Here is a 27232-nt window from a genome sequence, read left to right as displayed (position 1 = left end):
TTTTCATGTGGGTAAATGAGGGGGAAAATAGGTTCATGTTTTTTGTACAGTCTCCATTAGAAGTAAGATCCATATTTCCATTATCCTGTTTCTTTCCTGAATTAGTGGTTCTTGTTTGTTTGTAAAGAGAAAAACACAAGAACTGTGTTCATAATAGTGCGCACGATACGGAATAGGGAGGCAGTTGTGTAGTGCGCATGTGCGCAATGTGTAAGCTTTGTTTGGAAAAGTGACGACGAAAACAATGCAGCAGTACACAGCTGAGAGCTCGAGTTATAAACACCGACCCATTCTGTGAATCATAGGACATAAACGTCGGACTTTAATAAGTACTTGAGTAAGCTCAATGCGGGGGACCTACTTTTAAATTACGTTGTAGAGTTTAAAAACTATATGGTAACAATGTCAGCTACTTTGCTTTCATTAACAAGAAGGTAGCGATGTATCGCAATACCCGTCACGACCGAAGTGACAGATTTGGGTGAAATGCGGCTCATAGAAAGCGACAGACGGGTCCAGTTATCCTGTGCTATAGAGATCTGCGGACAAACAGACGATTCACTGACATCCTGATAGCACCTGTGGATTTTACGGCTGTGGAGTTTAACACTGTTTAACGCCATGGAAAGCGTCGGGAAATTCGAGTTCAACAGGAAAGACCTGATAGGACACGGTGCTTTCGCGGTGGTGTTTAAAGGAAGACATAAGAAGGTAAAGCAAATCTTAATATTATCATGATTAAGGCAATTTTGGCGTTTGACTTCATGCGGCGCTGCGCAGACTGATCGGTATATGACATCAAAGTACCGCGAGAGCTAGTGTTTTCGCGGTACTTGAAATCAAATCGTTTGCGCAGCACTGCATAAAAAACAAATGTATCACTCAAAAACTGCTATAACAGCGTCATCTTTTATCGTTCTGATGAAATGTAACATTCGCCATATATCTACAGAAACATAACTTTGAAGTCGCTGTGAAATGCATCAACAAGAAAAATCTCGCTAAATCCCAATCTCTCACGGTAAAAGAGATCAAGATATTAAAGGTGAGTTTATGTATACGAGCAAGTCATAGTTGAGTAAACGGTCTACTTGTCGATGACAAATCTGTTGTTTGTTTTTGCCAGGAGCTGAAACATGAGAACATCGTCAGTTTATTGGACTTTCAGGTATGTCAGTGCTATCTGTTTGCTTATTTAGAGGACACGTTAAGCGTTTTCTAAGTAGTTAGTTATATTATGAAAGGTTAATCGTTGTTCTTGTTAACGACGATATTATATATCTGAAAAATCACATGGCTCAGTGTGTTGATATTATGGATGCGCTTGCCTGGGTCAGATTGGTTGACTGTTAAACCACGCCCCGTGACGTAACATACCCGCTGGATGTTAAAAAAAATAGTTTGCGAATCAAAAAATAAATAAATAAATAAATAGTTTGCGAATCTAAGTTAAAATAAAATGATTTGTGAATCAAAAGTTTTGGAAAGTGTAGTAATGAATGACTCAGAGTGAGTAATGATTTAATTTTGCACCCTCTTACATCAGCAACAGTGATAACGTCATCCACATTAGTCAAGAGATGATTGATTTACATCTCTAATATCCCTTTATTTATTAAAGGAATAGTTCACCCCATATATTGCTTTTTAGGTTTTTTAATAAAAATACTTGTCAATTTATATACTGTACATCTTTAGGTCCCAAAATGTTAAAGCTCCAAAAATCACAAATTGAAGTTATGTTCGAATGAACTGCTGGTATCTGCTTGTCTAGCTATTACCTTTCCAAAATAAGCTCAAAATATTAATAATTTTCTCTCACAAACCTTTGTTTTGCGAAAAGTGGCAAGACACAACAGGTGTCTATTATAATACACCTGACACCTGTTCCTACATCTAAACCGTCTGTCTCGATCATTTGCATAGAGAACAGACACTGTCTGATGTAGGATATCAGTATATGTATAATCACAGGCAGTCAAGCTGTTGATCTGATGACAGATGGGTTTCTCAGGTGTGGTGTGGTTATCCCAAGAGATTAAAATGCAAGGGTGGTTAGCCGAATGGTGACACCTCTGTCTGATCTAGTGCTGTTGTGCTTTTGAGCTGGTCCAACAGGTTTACCTTAAATTTTTTGCAGCAATAAAAGATAATGCAGATAACAAGACAAACATTTACAGACTAATGTGTTTTTTTATTTAATATCAGATCAGGTCCAAAAATTTAGTAAATTGTAAATTGTTTAAAGAAACTAAGTCAAACTTTAGTCAAACAGCATAATGCACTGGGTAAAATCTGTTTTTTATGCATTTTTTATGCACAGTGAAATGCAAAGCATAGTTCATCTGACTCATACTCGTGTAACGTTCGACGCATGCGCATTGCGACAAATTGCCTACTTTGAAACCGCTTACTTCCATATTATAGGAGAAAAGCACTACTTCGTCTACTATATAGTATGGAAGTAGGCGGTTTCGGACGCAGCTAAGGTTTCGAAAATGCGGTGGCGTGCGCACTATTCTGATGACAAAAATTGGGTCACACACATTGTACGCGGACCCTCGTGTACACGTTAAAATGGACAATACCTCCGCCTTAACTTTGTTTCGATACGTGGATTCAATTAGTATATTTAAAGTCGCTATCACCCTTATTCTTGCATTCTTCCACTTAAAATAATATTAATAAGATCAGTCCAGGCCTGATAAACATACCCAATAGGGTCATCCCATATGGTGCTTTGATAGCAATTCAATTTACTTTACCCATTTCCTGTACCGCAAAGTGAACTCAAAGACACGTCTGACCTCAGAATGAGTGCACATGTATAATTCATGACCGGTCCATCATATTTCACATGCTGTTGTGGTAACGCAGGAGCATGTGATACTGTATGAAGCAAACCACATCGACTGCCTACATCTTATACAGTTTTTCATTAGTGTCTTTACCAATGAGAAACAGACAGCTGCCAAGCATTAGATCCACCTGAATGCACAACATGCACCAGGTGGTTGACACTTTCCTCAGTCATTGAAACCCAACTCTCTTATGCCTGCATGGAAATCCATTGAACCACTTTAAAACAGCTTTAAGTTTAATTCGTTCTTTTAGAAATGTCTTTAGTTGTCATGAAACATGATTCATACCTTTTGTATTATACGTTGATGACTCATAATGTTTTGAGAGTTGTTGGTTACCATAGCCTGGTGGTTAATACATTGAGGAACATGATTGTAATGTGTTGCTTTTTGTGTGGTCTATATCGGTTTGGGCTTTATACAGTTTACTTTACATTACCTCACATGGACTGGTTTCATTTCTTGTTCGACTTATGTACACAAACATACAAGCAGCTTATCTCTAAACCTTGAGTCAATTGTGACATGCACTTATAAAATTAGCTCTTACAAACTTAGGAATCCATTGTGTTTTTTGCCAAAAACAACAACATAAACAACAGGTGTCTGACTCAAATAGCATCTTACATCATTTTCCACAGTCACTAAAGACACTTGCTCGGTGGCTGAAGTGATTGTGTATCTGTCATGCTGTGTGTTATGACACCACCTGCTTTTCTTCTGACGGTGGTAACACACAAGGCCTGTATGGAAATTGGCCAAATGGGACTTTTGTTAAAGAGCCAGTAAGATGCAAATTTTAACCGTCCTATCACTGTTTATAAGTCCTGGACAACAGGTTTATGCATGCAAGGTAAAAAAAAAAACACTGTAATTTTCTCAACATATAAATTTAAAATCACCCCATTTCTCAGAGATCCCCAAATGATTCGTGTGAAGCCGTTCAATGACTCAGTCTGCCTAAACCCCACCTTTCAGTAGCCTACTCTGCTCTGATTGGTCAACTGAGTCTCCGCACAGACCACAGATCAGTGGCACAGACCAACAATAGTGCAACATGTATTGACCTAGTGCTAACATGATTTACTGAGAAGACGTTATCGACATCAATATATATCATTCATCATTATTCCAAGCAATAAAAACGACGACAGAAAGTAACGTTTTTACACTCATTTAAGCATTTATGTAAGCTAACCGGGTTATAGTAAAACCTTAAGTGAGCATGCGCTAGCCGCTTGCTAACGTGACTCTCTGACAGTATATTAAGAGTTTAAAAAACGACATCATTCATCATTAATTCAAGCAATAAAAACGATGATAGAAACTAACATTTTATAACAATTTAAGTATTTATGTAAGCTAACCGGGTCATGGCAACAAGAAGTGCACATGCGTTAGCCGCTTGTTAACGTGACTCTCTGACAGTGTATTAAGAGTTTAAACAACAACGTCAATACACATCATTCATCATCAGTCCAAGTTATAAAAACGACGACAGACATTAACATTTTTACACTCATTTAAGCAAGTATGTAGCTGTAATCATACTTACAGATTATGGTTAGGAGATGCATGTTGTTCGAAATAAAGTGGGTACTGAACCATCTTTCATTGCCAAACGTCTAGTAAATCCCTCCATGAAAAGTAATTTTAACCACAGATTCTTCATATATCTTCATCCTTTGGTAGTTAAAACAACACAAACTGAAAACACAGCGTGATATGATGTTTACACACTAACTAGCTGTGGGCAGGTCATAGTTATCGTTTCTCCCGGGCAAGGCTGTAGGCAGAGATTATTATACAAAGTGTTTGTGTTATGTGGATAAAGACAGGCAGGAGATTCAATCCATATGACGACTCGTTTCAGCGATTCAGAGTCAACTCCTTACTTTAGAAGCAATAACTTTATTAATCATGCACTTTTTGGTTCAACTACTTTGCACATTGTTTACATTGATGGACAGCAATATGACACACTGCAATACAGGTCATTTTCGGTTTTGGATCTGTGTGGCTCTTTAAACAATGTCTTGGCTTCATGCTGGTTGCAATGACACTTAGACTACACTGTCATAGGTCAACTTAAAATTAACCAAATATTGAATCTTGTGCATAATGCAGACATGATGGTTATCTCACTAATAATTAACTTATTATAGATCTAATGATGTATATAGTATGTTACAACAAACGTATGCCATTAAAATAAGCCTCTTTTTTTCAAAGAGGGATAAAATGTAACTGCTCATATCTAGTCTATGCTAATATAAAAGGTGTTTATTTTATTTCAACTGATTTTAAGAATGGAGTTGTGCGTACTCTCATGCAAAAGTATAAGAATACAGATGAGAAAGAGATAAATACAGGTGAGATTTTATTAAGCTTTTTAATAAGGGAATAGTCTGGGCATGTGTTATTATTACTCAATTGGTGGGGTATTGTGTTAGCAACACACATATAGGGAAAATCTTCTTTCAAATGCAAAGATATAAATATATAATTATGCAAAATTTAAATTTGGGCTATTTGTATATGCAACAACAATTTTGTTTGAGAAATTAAGTTTTGTACGCACATAGTCATGCCGTCATTACTAAATGACACCCATTGAGAATTGCATCGCTTGTTATCACTTGCCAAAATAACAAAACGGATCGGGTCATGTTTAAGTTCGTATGGTGAGTCATTAATAACGCTGCACTCACTGGCTGGCTCATCAGCTCCTTTTCAAAGCGATGAAGTGTTCATATTATTGTGATCATATGGCGTGCCAAAAAGCATGATATACTGTGTTGGCATTTCATGCATACAGTTTATCATTATTGGCTGAATTATTGCAAATGCTTCTGTTTCTTTCGACAGGAAATCTCGGGATGTGTCTATCTTGTCATGGAGGTGAGTCCAGATGCCACACTGCACCTCTCACATGCCAACTGTAAAGTCAAAATAGAACAGAGTTCAAATTTCACACACACTCGCAGGAAAATCTTAACACTAAGCTCAATTAACAGTACTGCGTTATTTTTATTAGCATAAAGCCTTCTGAAGCCTTGCTGTCAGAACTTACACATGTTATGATAAGGTTTTTGTTTGTTTTAACGGCACACTTAAAGTGTTTGTGTATCTCCTCTTACAGTACTGCAATGGAGGAGACCTAGCGGAGTATTTACACTGTAAGTACACCAGCCTCACTTAAACTTTGAAAACACAACTGTATTGTATTATGAATAAAAAATAGAAATTACAAACAGTTTGGGGGTGGAGCTTAGCCTGGTCCAACCAGACTCTCGTACATTCATTTCATTTGTACAGAGAGTCTGGCCACGCTCCATTGCAAAGCGTTACTTCCGTTAAGGAGGGTCCTCTGTTGAAGTTTAAAACTATTGGATCTGCCCGGAGTCACTCTGAATCTGCCATAACCAATCGCTAACGTTTGGTCTTGACGTATGTCACTCAGTCTGGCGCACAACCTCAATGTCATCGTTCTTAGCCACCCCCCTCTGTTCGCAAACACTGAAACTGAGAAAAATGCCCCTAAAGTTTTTACACCTGGCAGTCAAACATGTTACAGCAATTTAGGCAAACACATTTCTCTGAAATGGGACAAAATTTAACCAAGAGACTTTGTCACAACACACAACAGATCTCACAAAGCCCATTTCAACCCGTAACTCAATTTTGACCAAATGCGTAATTACTGTGCTTTGGCTTTGTAGGGCAGTATACATAACTATATTATCAGTAGTGTATAAAGACCTTACATAATGAACTTTTATGTTTTTATTACCTTAAAGAGCACCTATTTTCCGATTAACATTTTTACATTTCCTATGGTGCGTAAGAGTGTTAGTACATGTTAACGATATGCAAAATGTAGAAATCCCAAAGTAAATGATGACACCAGTTATCATCTCCAACGTAAATCTCTATTCTTGGAATACAACAAACAAACGGATTGTAGGCAACAGTTTACTTCCTGGGATTGGTGATATAGACAAGAGCGACATTATCATAATTCCTCCTGCTTCGGACTTACAACCTGTAAGTTAACTCCTGTTAGCATTGCATTGTGAGCGAATCTTTCAAACATGGTAGGGAGCATCACATTTCTGGCTGACGTCAGAGATATTCAGGCCAATCACAAAGTACAGATTAGCTGGCCAATCAGGGACACAGAGCTTTTCAAATCCGTGCGTTTCAGGAAGAAAGTGAAATCTGGAGCTACAAAAATGTACGGTATGTGGAAATAATGTGTTTGTTAAACCAGTGGTTTTCAAACTGGGGGCCGGGGCCCCCAGGGGGGCTGCAAGATGGTGCCAGGGGGGCCCCAGTTTTATGACATTTTATGAAATACATTTATTTATCATGAAATCTGTGTAATTACACCTAAATAAATAAGGCTACTAACCAAAAGCACTACTTTTTTGTATAATTAAATGTTTTTTTATTAAAATGTTGAGTTTTAGAGCATTTTTTTGTCACAAATTTTCTTTGGGGGGCCGCGAAGGAATGCACCGTTTACAAGGGGGGCCGCACGCTGAAAAGTTTGGGAACCACTGTGTTAAACCATAAACCATGAGAACACATTGTATTATACCAAATCCACAACATAACATTCTTTTTTTAGCAATGAAATAGGTGCTCTTTAAAATTTGCCATTTCTATCTACATACTCAGCGGGTCCACTTACATGGAAGTCCCCATTTTGCGCCGCCCTATTTCTACAGTAGCCCTAAACCAGGGTTGCCCAAACTTGGTCCTGAAGGCCAGGGGCCTCATTTATCAAACGTGCGTACGCACAGAAGTGTGCGTAAAGTGTGCGTAGGAACAGTTTTACGCAAAGTGTGGAATTTATCAAATTGCACTTATACGTAGAAATGTGTGTAAATATACGCACACCTCTGAGTATGCGTACGCAGAGCATCTAGTGGTAGAATAGCGATATAGGACCCTGTTCCAGTGAGTAAAGAAATGTCTATTTTTTATCCACAAGCAGGTGTTAAAAATTATTAATGTCAGTATGGTAACAGCAAATAAGTATAATGATTTATTTGTGATATGTATCTGTATCTGTGAAAGCTCTACATGTGATTTGTATAAATGAAGTCTCCGACAAATGCTTGACACAGTGCAATGGCTTATCTTGCGTTATTGGAAGACTTGGCAAATAATCCATTCTGCCGGTAGCGCGTTTTCAAAGATCGCGCCAATGATGCTGATTATATATGCTGCTGTCCAAGGTGGAAAGTTGTCTGTCCTCCTCCAGTTGCACTCGTTTCACGTCGGTGTGCTGTGACGCGTTTTTTTTTTTTTTTTTTTGCTGTTAATTTAATGTCAAACCACTTTTTTTATTTTTGGAAGTGTTCTCTCCTCATATTCAACGTAATTAAACTCACTGGTAACATGTTCCCATGTAGATTTGTTTTCTTTTGTTAGTCATTCCTCCCGCAATAAGTAAACCAAACAGGATGTGTTATTAGGATTTAACCTCATCCACCAGTAACTCAATTTCTGTGTCTGTAAAATTCCTCTTTTACGCTCTCTTTGTCATTATTGCGATGAGGGAAAAAGCACAACCACGTGACATATAACGGGAGGTGTTGTCACCATATATGGTTCATTGGAGGCGTTTCGGAATGCAAATGACTATAAACGTGCACGAGCATGGTGCTTAAGAACAAGTGGGATTTATCATCAAGGATTACTTACTGATGTGCGTACGAACCATGTGCGCACGTTTGATAAATCCCGATTTTTTTTGTACTTAGGCACATTCTAAATTTCATTCGTAGGTACAAATATAGAACATTTTCTACGCAATGTTGATAAATGAGGCCCCTGGTGTCCTGCAGAGTTTAGTAACATTAGTAGCGTTTCGTAATTATGTTGTCTCAGATGATGACATGTTTGTCCTGTGGTGGCTACTGTAGCTTCTCTATGTGTTTCGGGAGGGTTGAGCGGTGGACTGAGCCATTGGTTGCAATTTACAGAGGCCGCTACACAGCACCGTTAAAGGCAAAGTTCTCTCAAAACTAAAAATGTTTGTTTACCCAACCCTCAAAAATGTTTTGGATAAATCTAAAATGCAATTCATCAATATTGAAATTGATCATGTGATTAGAATTGTTAATTGTTATCTAACTAAATTCATGTAATTGTTTCTTAGTAAAAGAGTTATGCTATAAATTCTATTTAGTGCAATAAATTGCTGGCAGTCCAATAATGCATTTGAAACACAGGACCTTTTCTAGGAGGCAACCTAGCGTGTATGAAGTTGGCCTTGAACTTAATCTGTACTTGGACTCAGTCTTGAAACTGCAGGGATACATTTACCAAACAAAACAACTTGCCTGATCTTTCATTGGAAACCCAATTTAGGATCTCTGAGAATAGCTCCTTTCACGCATGTGCCGCCACAAATAGATCCTCCTGGAAGAGGTCTCATCCAGATTCACACAGCCTCTGTCCCACCATAAAGCTTTCAGCTCTGTTTACCTTGTTTGCACTGACCGCTCTATATTAAGACCTTAAACTTATATTGTTTGCCTCCTGACCCCTAACTTCACCGCCCACCAGCCACCACAGACTCACTGGTACTGCTCGCCTTGGCACAGCATCAAGAGCCCCTTGAAACTCAACCCACACCCTGACCTCATCCACCTGTCAGTCTGCTATCTGTCCTATCATGCAGTGGAAAAACACGGGGGCTAAAAATAAGACTTCATCAAATCACAATTTTTAGGGGGAGGGTGGAGGTGGTTTGGAAAAAGAGAGTAATGGGTTATGGAGGGCTGAGTTTAATGGCCATGTGTAAAGTGATCCTATCGAATCCCCACAATTTAAAGTATTTCCGTCAGAAGTGTTTGATTTTAGAGATTTTATTGCAAATGTTTTCCTTTTCTCCATAGCTAAAGGATCTCTAAGCGAGGACACAATCCGTGTGTTACTGCAGCAGCTTGCGAGTGCCATGAGTGTATTAAGGAGTAAAGGCATCGTTCACCGTGACCTGAAGCCTCAAAACATTCTCCTGTCCTACAACACGGCTCGACGGGCCAATCCCAACAACATCTGCATCAAACTGGGTCAGTCTCTCTCATTTCCAAACCTAGTGTGTAAAGACAGATCCTAAATCAGTTTTGGCAGTGGTTGAATATGTTTGTGTTGTTGTGTTAGCACAAGTGGAGGTGTGGTAACTGTGTTGTGTGCTCTTAAGTAATAGATAAACTCTGTGAGTCACCACACAGCTGTGTAAAGTCAAACTGTTTTTTTCTCCCTCTATTTCTTTCTCTTTAGCTGATTTTGGCTTCGCTCGCTATCTGCAGGGTGACACAATGGCTGCCACACTCTGTGGTTCACCGATGTATATGGTGAGCACTTGAAAACATTCATATTCCACGCCGTCTTGATGTTTAACAAAAGTATGACACGCTCCCAAGAAAGAGGCGTTTGAGAAATGATGCATATTACATTTAGTGGTTTACATTCTAAGTGAGGTCAAGTGATTGATGATACATTGGTAAGGCAAATAGTAGTCTGTTTTGTGAATAACTTCATTGGTCAATGACTGTACCCGCTTCCTTTTGTTTGGCACAATTCACGCACAGCCTTGTATTGATTAGCTTTATCTTTTTTATTAAATGTTTAACAGTGTGTGCATTTCGTGCTATGTTTTAATCACATAAATGTTTGTTTAAATACTGTTCAGGCTCCTGAAGTCATCATGTCACAAAATTATGATGCCAAAGCTGACCTTTGGAGTGTAGGGACCATCATTTTCCAGTGTTTGACTGGAAAAGCCCCTTTTCAGGTCTGTAACACACACAAATACACACACACACACACACACACACACACACACACACACACACACACACACACACACACACACACACACACACACACACAGAGAATGTTTATTTTTGCATGCTACAGTGATAATCTTTAATATTTACATTAATCTTTTAGAAGAAGCATTTATTCAAATTGTCTTACAAATGGGAACAATAGAAGCAGTCTAATAAGGAAAGGGGTACACAGTAAAAAATGACTTTCTTACTTAGTATTTTTGTCTTGTATTTTTGTCTTGTTTTCAGTAGAAATATCAAACAAGTCTAGTTTATAGACAAAAAAATTTTTAAATTTTAAGTGAATGTGTGCTTAATAAAACAAGCAAAAATATCTGCCAATGGGGTAAGAAAAATTCTTAAAATTTTTTCATTTTTCTTAAACACTTAATATAAGCAAAATTTTCTCACGCCATTGGCAGATATTTTTGCTTAAGCACAAATTTACTTAAATTGTTTATTTTTTTGTCTAAAAACGTATTTTCTTATTATTTTCTATCTGCTCATCAAGAAAATATATTTTGATTTAAGAATTTTTAGATATTTCTATTATAAACAAGACAAAAATACTAAGTAAGAAAGTAATTTTTTGCAGTTTAATGATGAAAGGTGCAGTGTGTAAATTTTAGCGGCATCTAGTGGTGAGGTTGCGAATTGCAACCAACGGCTTATCCACGGCTTACCCCTCGCTTTTGAAACACATAGAGAAGCTACGGTAGCCGTCACCGGACAAACATGTCATTGTCAAAGACAACAAAAATAATTGTCCGTTAAGGGCTTCTGTAGAAAAATGGCAGCACAAAATGGCAACTACTCTGTGTATGTAGATAAAAAGGTCTCGTTATAAGGTAATAAACACATAACGGTTCATTATGAAAGGACTTTATACACTCCTGATAATATAGTTTTGTATATTAGTTTGCATTTCTGTCAAAAGATCCTTCTAAAAATGACACACTGCACCTTTAAGTATTTTTAAAGTCCCAATTAGTCAATATAACAGAATTAGTTTCTGTTGCTTCAGGCCTGATCATTCTGAGAAGGTTTTGTTGCGTAACTGGCTGGTACCCGTGTTTATTTATGCCCCTTAGAGTGTGAAACATGATTGTGACATCTCACCATCTCTCTGATAAACAAAACCATGTGTCTAGAACTAAACATGCCATTGTATTTTCTCATAAACACTTCATCATGTACTTAAACACACACACACATAATAGATGGCATATTTTCAATTGTACTGCAATAAGAGTTTTTCTTAAAGGACCACATTACCCAACACACAAGTTCATGAAGTTTCTTTTTGTTGCAATACTTCTGCTAAATATTGCCACAGGTTGTTTATTAGCATGCTCTTGGATTTCATAACATAGGTAATGTTAGTTATTACATAAAGGTGCATTGATTCTAATATTATTAAAGGGATAGTTCACCCAAAAATGAAAATTCTGTCATCATTTTCTCACTCTCGTGTTGTTAGGAATGTTTGTAACGAAACCGATCAGAAGCCGCATTCACTTCCATAGTATTCTTTACTATGGAAGTGAGTGGGGCCTCTGATCGCATTGGTTACAAACATTTATCCTTCGTTTTCATCAGATTTAGAACAAAGAAATGTATACAGGTTTGTAACAATATACGAGTGAGTAAATGATGACAGAATTTTATTTTTTGGGTGAACTATCCTTTTAAGATCCTTAAGCTAAGCTTTGAACAGGTGTTGATTTCCACAATGTTCCATTCAGATGACCTCAGGTCTGATGGCTGCCAGACGGCTAACATGTGAACCCTGTATTATCATACTGACATGGGTTTTATGGTTTTTAGCATTCAGAGCCAGCTATTTATTAGGAATCCCTGACACTCATGAAATGCAGTGGCATTATGCGGCACAAGTTAGGTCACTGAGTTTGAACTTGTGCCTGATGTAACCTTTGAGTTAACCTCCTCCTGCATGGAAAAATAGGTTTCAGCACTTGTTTTTCTACCATGGAGGTTCTAAACTAACATTTAGCTGTAGACCTGGACAGAGTGTTTACATGCCAAACATCCAGAGTTTACAATGAGAAATGCTGCTTGACCATCACTGTTGTGCAACAGACTGCCACCAGAAAGCCCATGACTATTTAAAGACGTGTTAAATATACCTGACAGGCAGTATGTACTTTTATATTTGATAAGTGAGCCAACCTTGTCAAATTACAATATAAATGGTGCTTGTCTGTGTAAACAAACCCTTCACAATGCTATTGCGCTATTTGCTAGGGAAATATGGATTAAATCAAAATAAGTTTGGTTTGGAATATGACACAGGTTTCTGCTTTAGACCAAAGCTGTCGCTAATTTTAACATCAAAACCTTAAAAAGGCGGGGTGCATGATTTTTGAAAAACACTTTGGTAAAGGAAGCCGGGCCGAGTACCAATCTACCACCTTTAGCCAATCAGTAGTAGAGTGCGTGTCTACTAACCGACATCGTTTCCTAGGTTACGTATGTGTGGGGTGGGTCTATCAAAAGAAGGTCCAGAATCTATTGAGGTAGGGGCGGGTTTGTTTAGGTGATTTCATATATCAACATTGGCTTTTAGAGATCACGTACCCCACCTTTAAAGTATTAACAATAGTAATACTTAAATGACTAAGCAAGATCCACTAATGAAATCTTTCCTACAACAAGACGATTTTTGTTTTAACTGTCAGTGTTACAGTTTTGATTTCCCAAAATGTTTTTCTCTCTGAAATTGATGTCTTTCTCCTTTTATATTTCTCCAGGCAAGTACTCCTCAGGAACTACGGCAGTTTTATGAAAGAAACCAGAGTCTGAGTCCCAGGTAAGTGACCTTAGCATGTTAGTTGTCAATCAACAGGATCTGGTTTAGTGTAAATGATGCAGGCTCAAAGGTCCAGCCGGTCTTTCAGACATGCACATGTCCATATGTGACCCTGATTACAAAACCAGTTATAAGTCGCACGGGTATTTTTGTAGCAATGCATTGTATGGGTCAAAATTACAGATTTGTTTTTTAATGCCAAAAATTATTAGGATATTAAGCAAAAGTTATAGAATAGGCTGTCAAAAGATTAATCACGATTAATCACATACAAAATAAAAGTTTGTGAATGCATAATATATTTGTGTGTGTATTGTTAGTAATCATTATGTACATATAAATACACACATACATACATGTATAAATGTAATATTTTTTATTTATGTATATTTTATTTTAAAATTTAAAATATATCGAAATCTAAATAAAAAGTATATGTACACATGTAAATGTTTCTTAAAAATATACATGCATGTGTGTGTATTTACATGTACAAAATAATTATACACAGTGCACATGCATATATTATACAAAAACTTTTATTTTGTATGCGATTAATCACGATTGATCTTTTGACAGCCCTAATATAGATAAGATATTTTGTCATATATCATTAGTAATGTGATGCTAAGGACTTCATTTGGACAATTTTAAAGCCGATTTTATCAATATTAAAAAAATTGCACCCCTTCGATTCCAGATTTTCAAATAGTTGTATCTCGGCCTATCCTAACAAACCATACATCAATGGAAAGCTTATTTATTCAGCCTTCAGATGTATGATATATTTATCTTATTTTTTTTAAATGTACCCTTATGAATAGTTGTTAAAAACAACCCAGGTTTTTGTAGGTTGCGATTACTCTCAGTGTCTAACCCTGCTTCGATCTGTTTTTCCCAGTATTCCGCGGGAAACCTCCAGTCACCTTCGGCATTTGCTGCTTGGTTTGCTGCAGAGGAGCCACAAAGAGCGCATGGACTTTGGTCAGTGCAAGCACACATTTTTTTGTGCTACATGTGCTACAAAAAATGTAGGACTCTCACACATTATAATAATCTTTTAAAATTTAGAATCCTTTAAAATTAAATCTGTTATTTATTCCAGATGAGTTTTTCCATCATCCTTTCCTAGAGGGCAATGCATCTGTGAAGAAATGTAAGATTTAAATGTGCACTGCACTACCAGTTCAAATTTGAACCCATCCATTTGTTCTTTATTATTAAGCATCTAATTTAAAATACTAAAAATAACCTAGTAAATGGCACAAATAGACGCTTTATGGCTTTTGGTCATAATAAGCTTTGTTTATCTCTGCTTCTGTTAGCCTCTCCTGTGCCCATACCCGTGTATCCCAGCAGTAGCTCTTCCAGCAGTGGTTCTTCAGCATCTCACCACACTCCTACTCCGGTAACATGATACAGTACATAAACAGCATGCTTTCTATTAGGTTTACATTTATTTTAGTACTCTGTAAACAGTATACAATACAGCGAAACCCTTGCTAAAATTCATGAGGCTCTGAACCTGTATTTAAGGTGGCACATAGACCATAATATATAATGCCACTATCACCAGATCCAGGTTCTTAGTTGTGTCTGTCACCCATTTCATGATTTCCCTGTAGTACTGTGTAGTGGTTTATAGATGTAATATTTTTTGACAGTCTGACACTGAAACTCAGAGGCCCCTTCCACGAAGTAACACCACACAGTCTCCAGGTTCCCTGTTGAGGGATTCCTCTTCATCTGAGTCTGATGACTTTGTAATGGTGCCCGCTCAATTCACCAGTAAGTTTAAACCTTGCACGGATTGACCTACATATTGCATTATTTTATACACAAAACAGTTGTTTACTTCACTGAAATTAAACATCTCGGTTTTAATCATTATGTTAACTCGTAGGTGAACCGGTTAGCTCAGGAGGCCAGGACAGTTTGATGCGGAGCGGGTAAGTTGATTTACGTTACTCTATGAAGTCGCACTGAAACCTAAGATTGACATGCCAAAGTATAAAGTTTACTTTTTATTCCAAGATTTTTTTTAAACACATCTGCGTTGGTCATCTTATACATGTATGATCTACTTACAGTAGGATAACTAAGTTTTTACTAGTGCTGGGCAAAGATTAATCACGATTAATTGCATACAAAATAAAAGGGATTTTTTGCATAATATATATGTGTGTACTGTGTGTAGTTATTATGTATATTTCACCACACTCACATACATATATTCATTTTAGAATTTATATATATATATAAAAATATATAAATATATATATATATATATATATATATAATATATATATATATATATATATATATATACACATGTAAATGTTTTTTTAAATATATATATGAATGTGTGTGTGTTTATTTATATATACATAATAATTACAGACAGCACACACTCATAAATTATGCAAAAAAAATCACTTTTATTTTGTATCCGATTAATCGACATTAATCTTTGCCCAAAGTTTTTACTTTAATGTTTAGCTACTACAGTTTAGTTAATAACATATTTCAAGTTTAAATTTTGAGAGCTGTATAATATATGACTTGTATATACCATGCATGTGTATAATGTTTAATTTAGTTAAATGTGTTTTTTTTTGTGTGCGTTTATGTGTAGAAGAGATTGTAGACTTCTGTTGATTTGTTTTTACTTTGCTAACAATTTTAAGTTGGAAAAACAGTTTTTCTATTATTAATGCTGTATCGTTTAATGTTGTAGCTGGTTGGCTTTAATTTACTTTCATTGTGTGTTGTACTGTTTGTAGAAGTTCACTGCTGGGTGTCAAAACATGTGTTAGTGGAGCTCTGTTTTTCTCACCCTCTCTCCGAACCTCCCCAAGCCCTTCCAGACCTGTGGTTGTGTGTGTTTCTGCGTGTTTGTTTACTATTTAAGTATTTAAAGCAGGATTAATCCCAGGAAGTCAGCTAAATCATGTACATATATACAGCGGGGAAAATAAGTATTTGACACATCAGCATTTTTATCAGTAAGGGGATTTCTAAGTGGGCTATTGACACAAAATTTCCACCAGATGTAGCCATCAAGCCAAATATTGAATTCATACAAAGGAATCAGAGCATTTAAGTATACAAGTTGAGTCATAATAAATAAAGGTAAATTACACAGGGAATAAGTGTTGAACACACTTGATAGCTACATCTGGTGGACATTTTGTGTCAATAATCCACTTAGAAATCCTCTTACTGATAAAATGCTGATATGCCAAATACTTATTTTCCCTGCTGTATATACACATTATTCCGCTGATTTAGAACACACATGTGTGTGTATGTATGTGTATATATATATATATATATATATATATATATATATATATATATATATATATATATATATATATATATATATATATATATATATATATATATATATATATATATATATATATATATATATATATATATATATACATACATACATACATACATACACACACACATGTCCACACCCCATGTATATGTATGTACATGACATGTGTATGCAAAAGTAAGTGTGTGTGTGTTTGTTGGGGTGATACTGTATAAACATTATTGTAGTACAGACTTTGAAAGCACAAACTCTCTCTAAAGGTTTGTGAGGTGAAGAACAGCTGTCCGAGCAGATGTGACAAGAGAAAGTGGGAATTCTTGAGATCAAATAAATTCATAGATTGACAGAGAACAAATGGTCTCAATGATTATGCACATGACACCTCACTCACCTCTGTCTCTCTCTCTCTCTCTCTCTCTCTCTCTCCCTCGCTCTCTCGCTCTCTCTTTCTCTAGACCTGTGGAGTGTTATGGGAGTAGCTACAGTCAGTCTGTGCCTGTTCCAGTGCCTTCACAAAAACACAACTATCAGAAAATGGAGCAGAACCTGCAGATGTCAGACAGGTTGGTTGTATCTCATTTATACTTCATTTATACTCTCTCTCTCTCTCTCTCTCTCTCTCTCTGTCTCTCTCTCTCTCTCTCTCTCTCTCTCTCTCTCTCTCTCTCTCTGACAAATGCATGAATGTTGTTCTTTATATGCTCCACACATCATCTGATGAGTTCAATTTGTTATACTTCAGGACATCAGCAGCTCTATATCACTGCAGCTCTGCTGGATTTCAGACATGTGGGAAAACTGCTTCTCCAGAATCAGGAGGATCCGGACCTTATCTACCCTCCCCACGGGGTAACGAAACCTGTAGAGATATCCAGGGGTGCACATAACTGGTGTGCATGCGTAATTAAAATAAAAAATGTGCACCAGCCACTGCTCTAAAAGGCACTTTCGCGTACCAACTTTGCTGGAATTTTGTTACATAGTTACCTAAATTACTATTGCTTGTTTTTAACAATATTTGAAATGTATATTCACAGTTAGTCTAGTAGTCATTTATAAAGGTTACATGGGTGATAAACTATAACCAGGCGTATTTTATTTTATGTACATTTTATTTTATGTACATCCAGGTGCTCCTTTAAGAACCAGGACAAAAAAGTTATATGCACCCCTGGAGACATTACTGATTTGCATACTTCAATGGTAGAGGGAATACGCTAGGATTTATTTTTCTGTCATGTATTTTATGTAACTGATAATAACCTGTTTTTCATCTTTTTTCAGTGGGAACTGTTCCTCTAACGGACAATCAGCAAGAACCTATTGGAAGTAGGACGGAATCGAATGCCACCAGTAAAATACTGTTTAACTGCCTGCAAATTCATTTTGTTCCAGATATCCAACTCTTATCCTCTCTCTCTCTCTCTCTCTCTCAGACGAGGGGCAAAAGCAATGCAAGATCTCTCCTTTCTTCACTGACTTCACATCGAGGGAGACAACCCTGACCCACAGACAAATTAGCCACCAGCATAGTCCCGAATCTGCAATGCATAGAGTGAGTAACCAGCACTGCTATTTACAGCACAGGCTATAAACAAAATATAGCTGCTCCATCTATGATGTAGAAGAAACAGTAATATAATCTGTGAAAACCCAGCTAAAGTCATTTTTTTGTGACTAAATAAAATGTACCTCAATATCTTTAACATGGACTGAATAAGGTCAGGTCAAACATTGCAATTAAATTGAAATCAAACTTTGGTTCTCCTAATCTTATAATTAGATTGAGACTTAACCTGGATATCACAGACTGGGTCACATATATAGGACAAAGTAGCCAAGTCAGGTCGTAAAGCGACACCTATTTATATTTGGAGGTACTGACATAAAAACATTATAGTAGCATGGTGTATTACTTGTCTATTTACAGAAATGAATATGCTTGTTATGTTTTACTCCGAACCAATCTGTCACATCACTTCTCTCCTTTTCCTTTGACTCAGTGGGATTTGTATGGGCGACCCTGTTCCAGTCAAGCTTCGGGTACGTCACCGGTTCAACGCGGTCTGTTGGCCCGAAACAAAACCCTGTCTGACCTAAAAGACTTGGCACAGGGCCCCGCTGCCGGGCCACGCGTCTCAATCTTAAGGCCATTAGAGAGAAGGGACATTGTTAAGAGGTATCAGCCACTGCCAAATATCATCTGTTACATCACTAATACATCAAGAATGTAGTGACACATTTAATAATCAATCAGCATTTAACATTGTGATGATATTGGCTGTGTGAGGTTATATATTTGTGGGTCATTTATGGGATGCAGGTCAGTAAGTACCGGGCGTCTGTCAGAAAAGCTGCTGAAGGCTGTGTTTGGACCACAGTTAGACAAAGGCAGTTATGACAACTTGAATGCCGAGAGACCCATGGACATCACGGGTATGAGCATGCAATAAATGTAACACAAGCAACTTTTGCACATAAGATCCTTCAAATTGCTGTAAAATTACTAACTATTAACTTTTTCTGATCGTGTGACTCTTGAGAAGATTTCCAGGTTTAAAACATGTAACCTATTGGAGGCATATGTACAATAATAAATATTTATTAGTAGTAGGCTTACTTTTTGTTAGTACTATATACATTTTTCAAATCTATTAAATACAATAATATTAATACCTGGAAATCTACCCAAGGCTTTGTTCAAACATGACATTGGATTTATGGCTGTGTTTAACCCCACAAAACAGAAAACTGCTAAAGGCAATGCTTGTGTTTTCACAACAGTTTATAAATAGAAATTGTATGAAAGCCCTTTCGTCCTGATCTCTCTTTAGCACCACCTTGTGGTAATGATGGCACCGAACAGGGTTCAGGCAGCCGTGCTGGAGTTGTCTTCACATTAGGCACTCCCGAATATGGACACACACCTCCTCGCACTATTCGACCAAGACGCTTCTCGAGTAAAAACTTGATTTTGGTTCAAAAGAAAGCATGATTATTTAAATCAGTGTTTTTTTCATCACATGTAACATTAACTTTATTTGCTGCTGTAGTGGGCACTCTCGGTCCATCGAGCCCTGGCAGGACCTGTGGGCACTTTCAAGAGGCTCACAGTGTACCTGACAGCCTTTGCTATGGTTACACAGATGCCATGACAACAAACCTGTGTGAGGGCGTGGCCTTTGTGCCACCTGAACTGCCAGAGGAGACACTAATGGAGGTAAAATAATTGCCTAATACATTATGTATGAAACTTAGCACAAGTTATGTGAGGGATAATTTGGAGTCAGATGGTTTATATTACAACTTTTTTAATCAATAATAAGCAAATTTTTACAAAAGTAATTTGTGACGATGACCTAAATGGCTTACAACATATTTATGTTGTGCAAAGATATGGTACTTAAAACAGAAATTGTACTGTTTTCTACATAAAATCATCCTACATAATGTAAAGAAGGTCATGTCAAAGATTAAAATGAAACTTTTGATGCTCCAAATCTCATTATTAGATTATAAAACTTATAAAAGTTCACATAGTTTATAACTAATTTAAATGTATATTGTGTGTGTTGCTTGGAAGAGCATCTTTCTACTTGCATATGATTCTGTCATGTGATTTATGTTGTTTAATGAACCATCAACAACATCCTGTGATGTCATACTCTTCCTCTCTACAGGAAGGTCATACAGACTTGCTGGCCCAACTACGCTTTATTCTGGCGTTTACTCACTGCATCATGGAGTTTGCTGGAGTGAAGAATGCTGGGATTGAGAAAAGTGTAGCATTCGATGCTTCGCTCCTGGAGCAGAGCGTAGTCGCTGATCAGATCAGCCAGCTGAGTCATGAATGGAGGTGTGTTCCTGAAAAAACCATGCCAGATTTATGATGTATATTATGAATAATAAAGTACATGAATAATGATGTACATGTGTGTATGGAGCTCTGCAGAGCAGCTTGTTCTCTATATGAAGTGTGCTGAGCTGCTGTCGTCTGCATTACACACAGCGAGAGACGGAATAAAAGAAGGCAAACTCTATCCATCAGGATCTGTTAAACAAGGTAAAACCCTCACTTACCACAAAACATTAAAGATCCCCTTATGAAAATTGAAACTTTTTGCATTTTTTAAGTGTTGTTTACCACGGGCAAAACCATGTTTTTGCTACAGTAACCATGGTTTATCATATTTAAATATAGTTAAAACGTGGTTAATTTTCAATTTTCAAACTATTACCTACTATTTATGATAATTCAGAACCTAAAAATTAATTTAAGTCAACTTTACATTTCAAGTCAATTACTGCACAATATTTATGCAGTTGATTATGCGGGTGATTCTCACGAAAACTTGGTTTTAAAAATGCCAAGCATGAAAATGTAAAAATTGCTTAAATTTACTTTTTTTCCCACCAGACATTGAAAAGCAAAGTCTGGAGTAAATGGGAACATTAATTTAAAAACTTTTACTTATCATTTAACACTTTTTGTAACATAATTAAAAAAATTAGTCCTAAAAAATCTCATTACCGCAACAGTCAGAAAACATTAACACTGACATATTTTCAAAATGACATGACAAACCTGAAAGAACATAATTTGGAGATTCTGCACATGCATTTAAAATCAAAGTGTTATGCTTCTATTAATTAAATTAACATTTAATAAGCATCTGTTGCGGTAATGATAATCAAAATGTTGTGTAAGCATTCTGACAAGACAATATTTCAAATTAACTGTAAAAAAATAATCTTACCTGGTAACCATCTTGAAGTAACTGGTCCATGTGTTTGGTCACTCAAAATCAAACTTTATTAAAATTCTGTATGTGTGCTTAAACTGTTCTCAAAAAGTGTTGCGGAGGATGAGAACATCAGGCATGGACACATCATTTTCCTAATTTTTCTTCATTATTATTATACATGAATATTCAGTAAATATTTTTTCTGTCATCTAAAGTAGTCTAGCAAAACATCCATTTATTTTTTTTTCGTAATATTTTTGTGTTAATTTGATTAAATTACAACATAACGCATGTTCAAACACAGCCGGACACATTGCGGTAATGAGAATTTTAGCAGAAAATGAGATCAAATTTCCAATTATAAATTCTTATGTTGAAATCACACATTGTGCAAGGTAGAACACAGTATTGTGTTAATTCTGATGCTATTTAATGTTACTATATTACACATTTTAAAGCTAAAATCATTAGTGCCGTGGTGTTTCAATGGTTTCGTGAGAATCACCCATGCACTGAATTTAATCAAAAAGCCATGTATTATAATTGTTATGTATTTATTTACATATATAAAAAGTTAAGAATTAAACCAGAAAATATTTATGAGTTAATATGAATAAATTTATAAATAGACAAATGAAATATACAATTTGCTTTAAAATAATAATAATAAATGTTACAATCTATATATAGTTTGTTTAGTAATTATTGTTTTTTATGAAATATATATATATATATATATATATATATATATATATATATATATATATACATATACATATACATATACATATACATATACATATACATATACATATACATACATATACATATACATTCATATACATATACATATACATATACATATACATATATACATGTATGTGTATATATATGTGATCATATCTCTTTAATAGAATATATCCAGAAAATACAGGACATGTGTATATAGTATTTAAACCTGTGTAAAAATGTAAACTAATGTGTCAAGTTTTTTGGGTAAACTCCCCTTCCACTTGAGCAATAGCAGGAAACTGCAGGATCTCTTAAACCTAAATGAAATTAAATCCTAATTTCTAATTGTAAAGAAATTAGTCTTTATACTTCATTCTGCTCAAAACTCTCAAGATGTGTGTAGACTAGTGCCAAGAGAAGTCACACTAAACAAAGACGATGCCTAAAGAAGACATTTTATCCTGAACATTTTATTTTTACATTTTTTTTTTTTATTTCCTGTATTTTCGGTTTGTATATTAATAAAATAGATTGAAAAATAAATATGGATGGACATTAAAACTTAAAAAACAACAAGTCTGGTGGTGGTGGGCTTACTGTGGGTTTACACCAAACGCGAAGCGTGCAATTGCATCGTGTTGCTCGCACTAGATTACGCGCGGGATTTAACTACGTGTCATGCAAATTTTTCGCTCGAGTTTAATATTTTCAACTTTGGCGAAGACGCGTTTGAGGCGAATAGCGCGCCCATATCGCGTCATTCGCATCGCCCCACGCAAGGACGAGTCTGATCGCGTCTTTACATTGACTTTGTATGTAATCCACTCGCGCAAATCATTGAACTCGCATCTGGTGTAAACCCACAGTAAGACTTTTGCACAGTACTGTACTGTGTATGTATGTATGTATGTATGTATGTATGTATGTATGTATGTATGTATGTATGTATGTATGTATGTATGTATGTATGTATAGACCAGTTCAAATGATGTAAACAACACTGGTCCAGAAACACTTCCTGTTACAGTTTGCGACAGTTATTTTTTTATTTTACATATATTATTATCTTTAAGATGTTTGTTTAACTTCAGTTAATTCAGGTTTATATGTTCTGTTGGTTTATTTTATCCCAACGTTTATCTAGTGTTAAAAAACGGAAACAGGAAGTGCTTCTGGACCAGTGTTGTTTACATCTTTTGAACTGGTCTATAGTTTACAAATAAATAAATGAGTATTCACACATATAAGGTAAATGTAATTTTTTAATAGTCATTCTAATGGGCTTCTTGTCTCTGTGTCATTTGCAGTAGTTCGTAAGCTGAACGATCAGTATAAAGTTTGTGTAAGCTACTGTCGCTCCCTCACTGAGAAACTCCAGGTGTTCTTCAGCAGCAAGCAAAGACTGATGGACCGCATGAGCAGCATTACTGCTGAGAGACTCATCTATACACACACCGTTCACATGGTACATTCAAAACACGTTTACATGCACTAATTATTGTGAATCCAACAGAAAGAGCGCAGCCAGGGTTGCCAGATTTACATGACATAACCAGCTCAATAGCCATTCAAAACTATCACAAAAACTTCCAAATAACCTTTCACAGCCCAAATACCAACAACTAATGAAGAAAATACTTTTATTTTTATCCAGCAGAGAAAACAACCAGTGAAAACAGTTTCAAATATAGCCCAAACCGAACTCTGTTGAAAGGCTGCAGACTTGGCAACGCTTACCGAGTTTACGCTTCATCTCTTGAAGTTGTTTTTTACACTGCAAAAAATGACCATCTTACTTAGTATTTTGTCTTGTTTTAAAGGTGCAGTGTGTGATTTTTAGAAGGATCTCTTGAAAGAAATGCAAAATAATATACAAAACTATATTATCTGGGGTGTAGACTTATTTTTAATGAACCGTTATGTTTTTATTACCTTAGAATAAGACGTTTTTATCTACATACACAGAGGGTCCCCTTACGTGGAAGTCACCATTTTGTGCCGCCATGTTTTTAAAGAAGCCCTTAACGGGCAAACTTTTTTACTAAGTTGTCTCCGTCAATTACATGTTTTTCCAGTGGCGGGTACCATAGGTTCTCTATGAGTTTCAAAGTGAAGGGTGAGCAGTGGACTGAGCCGTTGGTTGCAATTCGCAACCTCACCACTGGATGCCGCTAAAATCAGGATGCATTTTCTTGATAAGCACCTTTAAGTCTAGTTTTTAGACCAAAAATATCACATTTAAGTGAATTTGTGCATAAAACAAGCAAATCAAATCTGCCAATGGGGTAAGCAAATTTTTCTTGAATTTTATTATTTAGCGTTTAAGAAAAATGTTCACGGTTTTGTTTTTGCTTACCTCATGGGCAGATTTTTTTTGGCTTGTTTTGTGCACAAATTCACTTACATTTCTTTCTTTTTTTTGGTCTAAATTCTAGACAAATTTTCTTAGGTCATTTTGCTCATCAAGTCCTTAAAACAATACAAAAATACTCAGTAAGAAAGACATTTTTGCAGTGCAGACATGGAAACACTATTTTTGAATTACACAAGACTATTTTATTACTTTGTTATGTTGTGTTATGAAAAACACATGAACCCTGTTGAATGTACAACGTGTGACCCCATTACTTTAATAATGCGTGTTGCCATTTAAGCAATATCGCTCGAGTAGGAGTGTGATATAGCTCTATATCATCACGGCTGTGATTAGGCCAGAGGCACGAGGCCGCAGGCCGAGTGCCGGAGGCAATCACAGCCGTGATGATATAGAGCTATATCACACGACTCCGAGAGTGATATTGCTTTTATACAACAGTTCGACGGCACACGTTTGAAAAAAGAAAACTAGAAAACAACAACGGAGTTATTTTAAAAGCCTCTTTGTTTGAGAACTACTTCTTCCGCCACGGATTTGAGGGCGGCCAGAATGACAGGTAAAACTTTCGGCTGCTTTGAAGCTCATAACAACTCAATGGACGGAAAAGCCGTTACTTTATATTACCGTTTCTTGGTCACAAAGTGTAGTTTTAAGATTAGTTCAGTCGAGAATGTATCTGTATTATATTTAAATCTGCAGTCGATTAGTAAAGATAGCGCCTGTTTGAACGTTTGCTTAGTGAGATTCGGTACAAATGAGAACCAAAGCATGAGCGGACATCAGTGTTCACTCGCCCCGCTGACCACCGCCCTCTCTGGGCTACATTTCTGAAAGAAATACCCTGGCTCTCATGTTGGCCTTGTTTGTTTATGATCGTCAAAATGAGATCAAATCAGCAGTATTTGGTGTCATGATCAAACTTGTACTTGTTTTTTATTCATATTTAGTGTCTTTTGTGTTGTTATTGTTTTGGCGCGAGGTAAAAGTTAATAAAACTATACTTGTGAAACGTTACTATTGCTTTCTCATTTATTCTTAACGCGATACGAGCACTCGATTATTATTATTAAACTTTGTTCTTGTCAGTACTATACAAAACGTTTTTTTATAAGTGTCAGAGAGATGTTTTTGCATGCTGCTTATAAATATACCAGTGGCGATATCTCATAACATGTTTTAATAGTCACGTCACGATAAAGTAAATGATCAATGTCCACATTTAAAAGCTGTGGGGCTTACCTGCAGTTCCACGGTGTTTTCGCGTTCTGATAAAAGATATAGCTCCAGAAAAAAACGAGTGTTTATATTCCTCTTTCCAAGTGTTAATAATCCACACGATGTGACAAGACATTAATCCCATTAACTTTAACGTAACATCCAAGAGCGCTGATCTTTGACGGAATAATAACTTCCGATTGGGGATTCACAGACTGATTTATGAGCTAGTAAACTAATGAGACACACGGAGAGTGATTCAAACAGCGCGTCTGTGTTTTTCCATTCAGAGATGAGCCTGCTTAGGACCTCCATTCACTAGGTGGCGGAATAATACTAAAGGTGAAGCGGTTACAGTGCCGTTATCAGTACAATATCGTATAGCTCTTAGCCAATCAGATTCGAGAACCAGAAAGAACTGTTGTATAATGTTATTTAATATTTTTGCCATGAATATCGTGTGATACATAAATAAGTATAAGATGCGAACATGAGCACAATTCTCCTGCGCATGGGCATTTATGTTCACATGTGTAGTTTTCTCCTGATGATTGGATCACAGATCGATCTACATCACCCCTTGCAATACGATCAAAATTTCAGTCCGATAAACCAGATTAAGGTTTTTACATGAAGGCTTTTCAGTCCTATTCATCAATCAAAAAACAGATTGTTTGGTTGCATGTAAACGTAGTGACTGAAGAAAATGACTACTGATGATAACATTAAGAAACATGACTGGTCTATAGCTGTGGTTCCCAACCTTTATTGTACATATGTGACAATCTGAGCCCCTCCAACCTTCTACATCCATGTTTCATTTTGATTTTGCTGGTACGTTGACAAGCATGCTCAGATGGAGTGAACAAAATTGAAATCATTATTTTACGTAATAGAATAATTTAACTATCTTGTATTAAAAATATTTTATTAAATTATTAGTGAAACATTTTATGCATCTTTATTTGACCTCGAAGCAGTTGGGAACCATTAATCTATAGTATAGCGTGCAACACCTGAAGTATATCAAATATGACTCTTATGTGATCAGGTACAGACTGCAGCACTGGATGAGATGTTTCATCATGGAGAAACTTCTGTAGAGAGATACCATAAGGCTTTACTGCTGATGGAGGGGTTGTCTTTAATTATAAACGAGACTACAGACCTAAATAACATCAACAAGTGTGAGTATGACATACAGTAAAAAAAGTTGTTACGTGAAGAACTGAATGTTCATCTCATCTCAATGCATGTATGTTTTTTTGTGTAT

General features: G+C 36.3%; 1 protein-coding gene across 1 annotated transcript in view; it reads left to right on the top strand.

Moving 5' to 3' along the window:
• The first annotated feature begins 207 nt into the window (after nucleotides 1-207).
• Nucleotides 208-27232, top strand: part of ulk1a (unc-51 like autophagy activating kinase 1a) — a 28386-nt gene continuing 1361 nt past the window's right edge. The window contains exons 1-27 of the mRNA XM_073867703.1: nucleotides 208-711; nucleotides 953-1045; nucleotides 1127-1168; nucleotides 5730-5762; nucleotides 6004-6040; nucleotides 9776-9949; nucleotides 10161-10234; nucleotides 10573-10674; nucleotides 13483-13541; nucleotides 14443-14525; nucleotides 14647-14697; nucleotides 14867-14949; nucleotides 15206-15329; nucleotides 15445-15490; nucleotides 16325-16418; nucleotides 17356-17453; nucleotides 17633-17739; nucleotides 18175-18243; nucleotides 18327-18445; nucleotides 18894-19069; nucleotides 19214-19326; nucleotides 19725-19850; nucleotides 19944-20110; nucleotides 20571-20746; nucleotides 20835-20953; nucleotides 23675-23832; nucleotides 27011-27146. Of these exons, the coding sequence (XP_073723804.1) occupies nucleotides 622-711; nucleotides 953-1045; nucleotides 1127-1168; nucleotides 5730-5762; nucleotides 6004-6040; nucleotides 9776-9949; nucleotides 10161-10234; nucleotides 10573-10674; nucleotides 13483-13541; nucleotides 14443-14525; nucleotides 14647-14697; nucleotides 14867-14949; nucleotides 15206-15329; nucleotides 15445-15490; nucleotides 16325-16418; nucleotides 17356-17453; nucleotides 17633-17739; nucleotides 18175-18243; nucleotides 18327-18445; nucleotides 18894-19069; nucleotides 19214-19326; nucleotides 19725-19850; nucleotides 19944-20110; nucleotides 20571-20746; nucleotides 20835-20953; nucleotides 23675-23832; nucleotides 27011-27146 (2749 nt within the window). The 5' untranslated portion in view covers nucleotides 208-621. The remainder of the gene's footprint in view (nucleotides 712-952; nucleotides 1046-1126; nucleotides 1169-5729; nucleotides 5763-6003; nucleotides 6041-9775; nucleotides 9950-10160; nucleotides 10235-10572; nucleotides 10675-13482; nucleotides 13542-14442; nucleotides 14526-14646; nucleotides 14698-14866; nucleotides 14950-15205; nucleotides 15330-15444; nucleotides 15491-16324; nucleotides 16419-17355; nucleotides 17454-17632; nucleotides 17740-18174; nucleotides 18244-18326; nucleotides 18446-18893; nucleotides 19070-19213; nucleotides 19327-19724; nucleotides 19851-19943; nucleotides 20111-20570; nucleotides 20747-20834; nucleotides 20954-23674; nucleotides 23833-27010; nucleotides 27147-27232) is intronic.

This window comes from Misgurnus anguillicaudatus, chromosome 5, assembly GCF_027580225.2.
Source record: "Misgurnus anguillicaudatus chromosome 5, ASM2758022v2, whole genome shotgun sequence".
NCBI classification, from domain to species: domain Eukaryota; kingdom Metazoa; phylum Chordata; class Actinopteri; order Cypriniformes; family Cobitidae; genus Misgurnus; species Misgurnus anguillicaudatus.
This window is presented reverse-complemented; position numbering and strand designations above follow the sequence as displayed.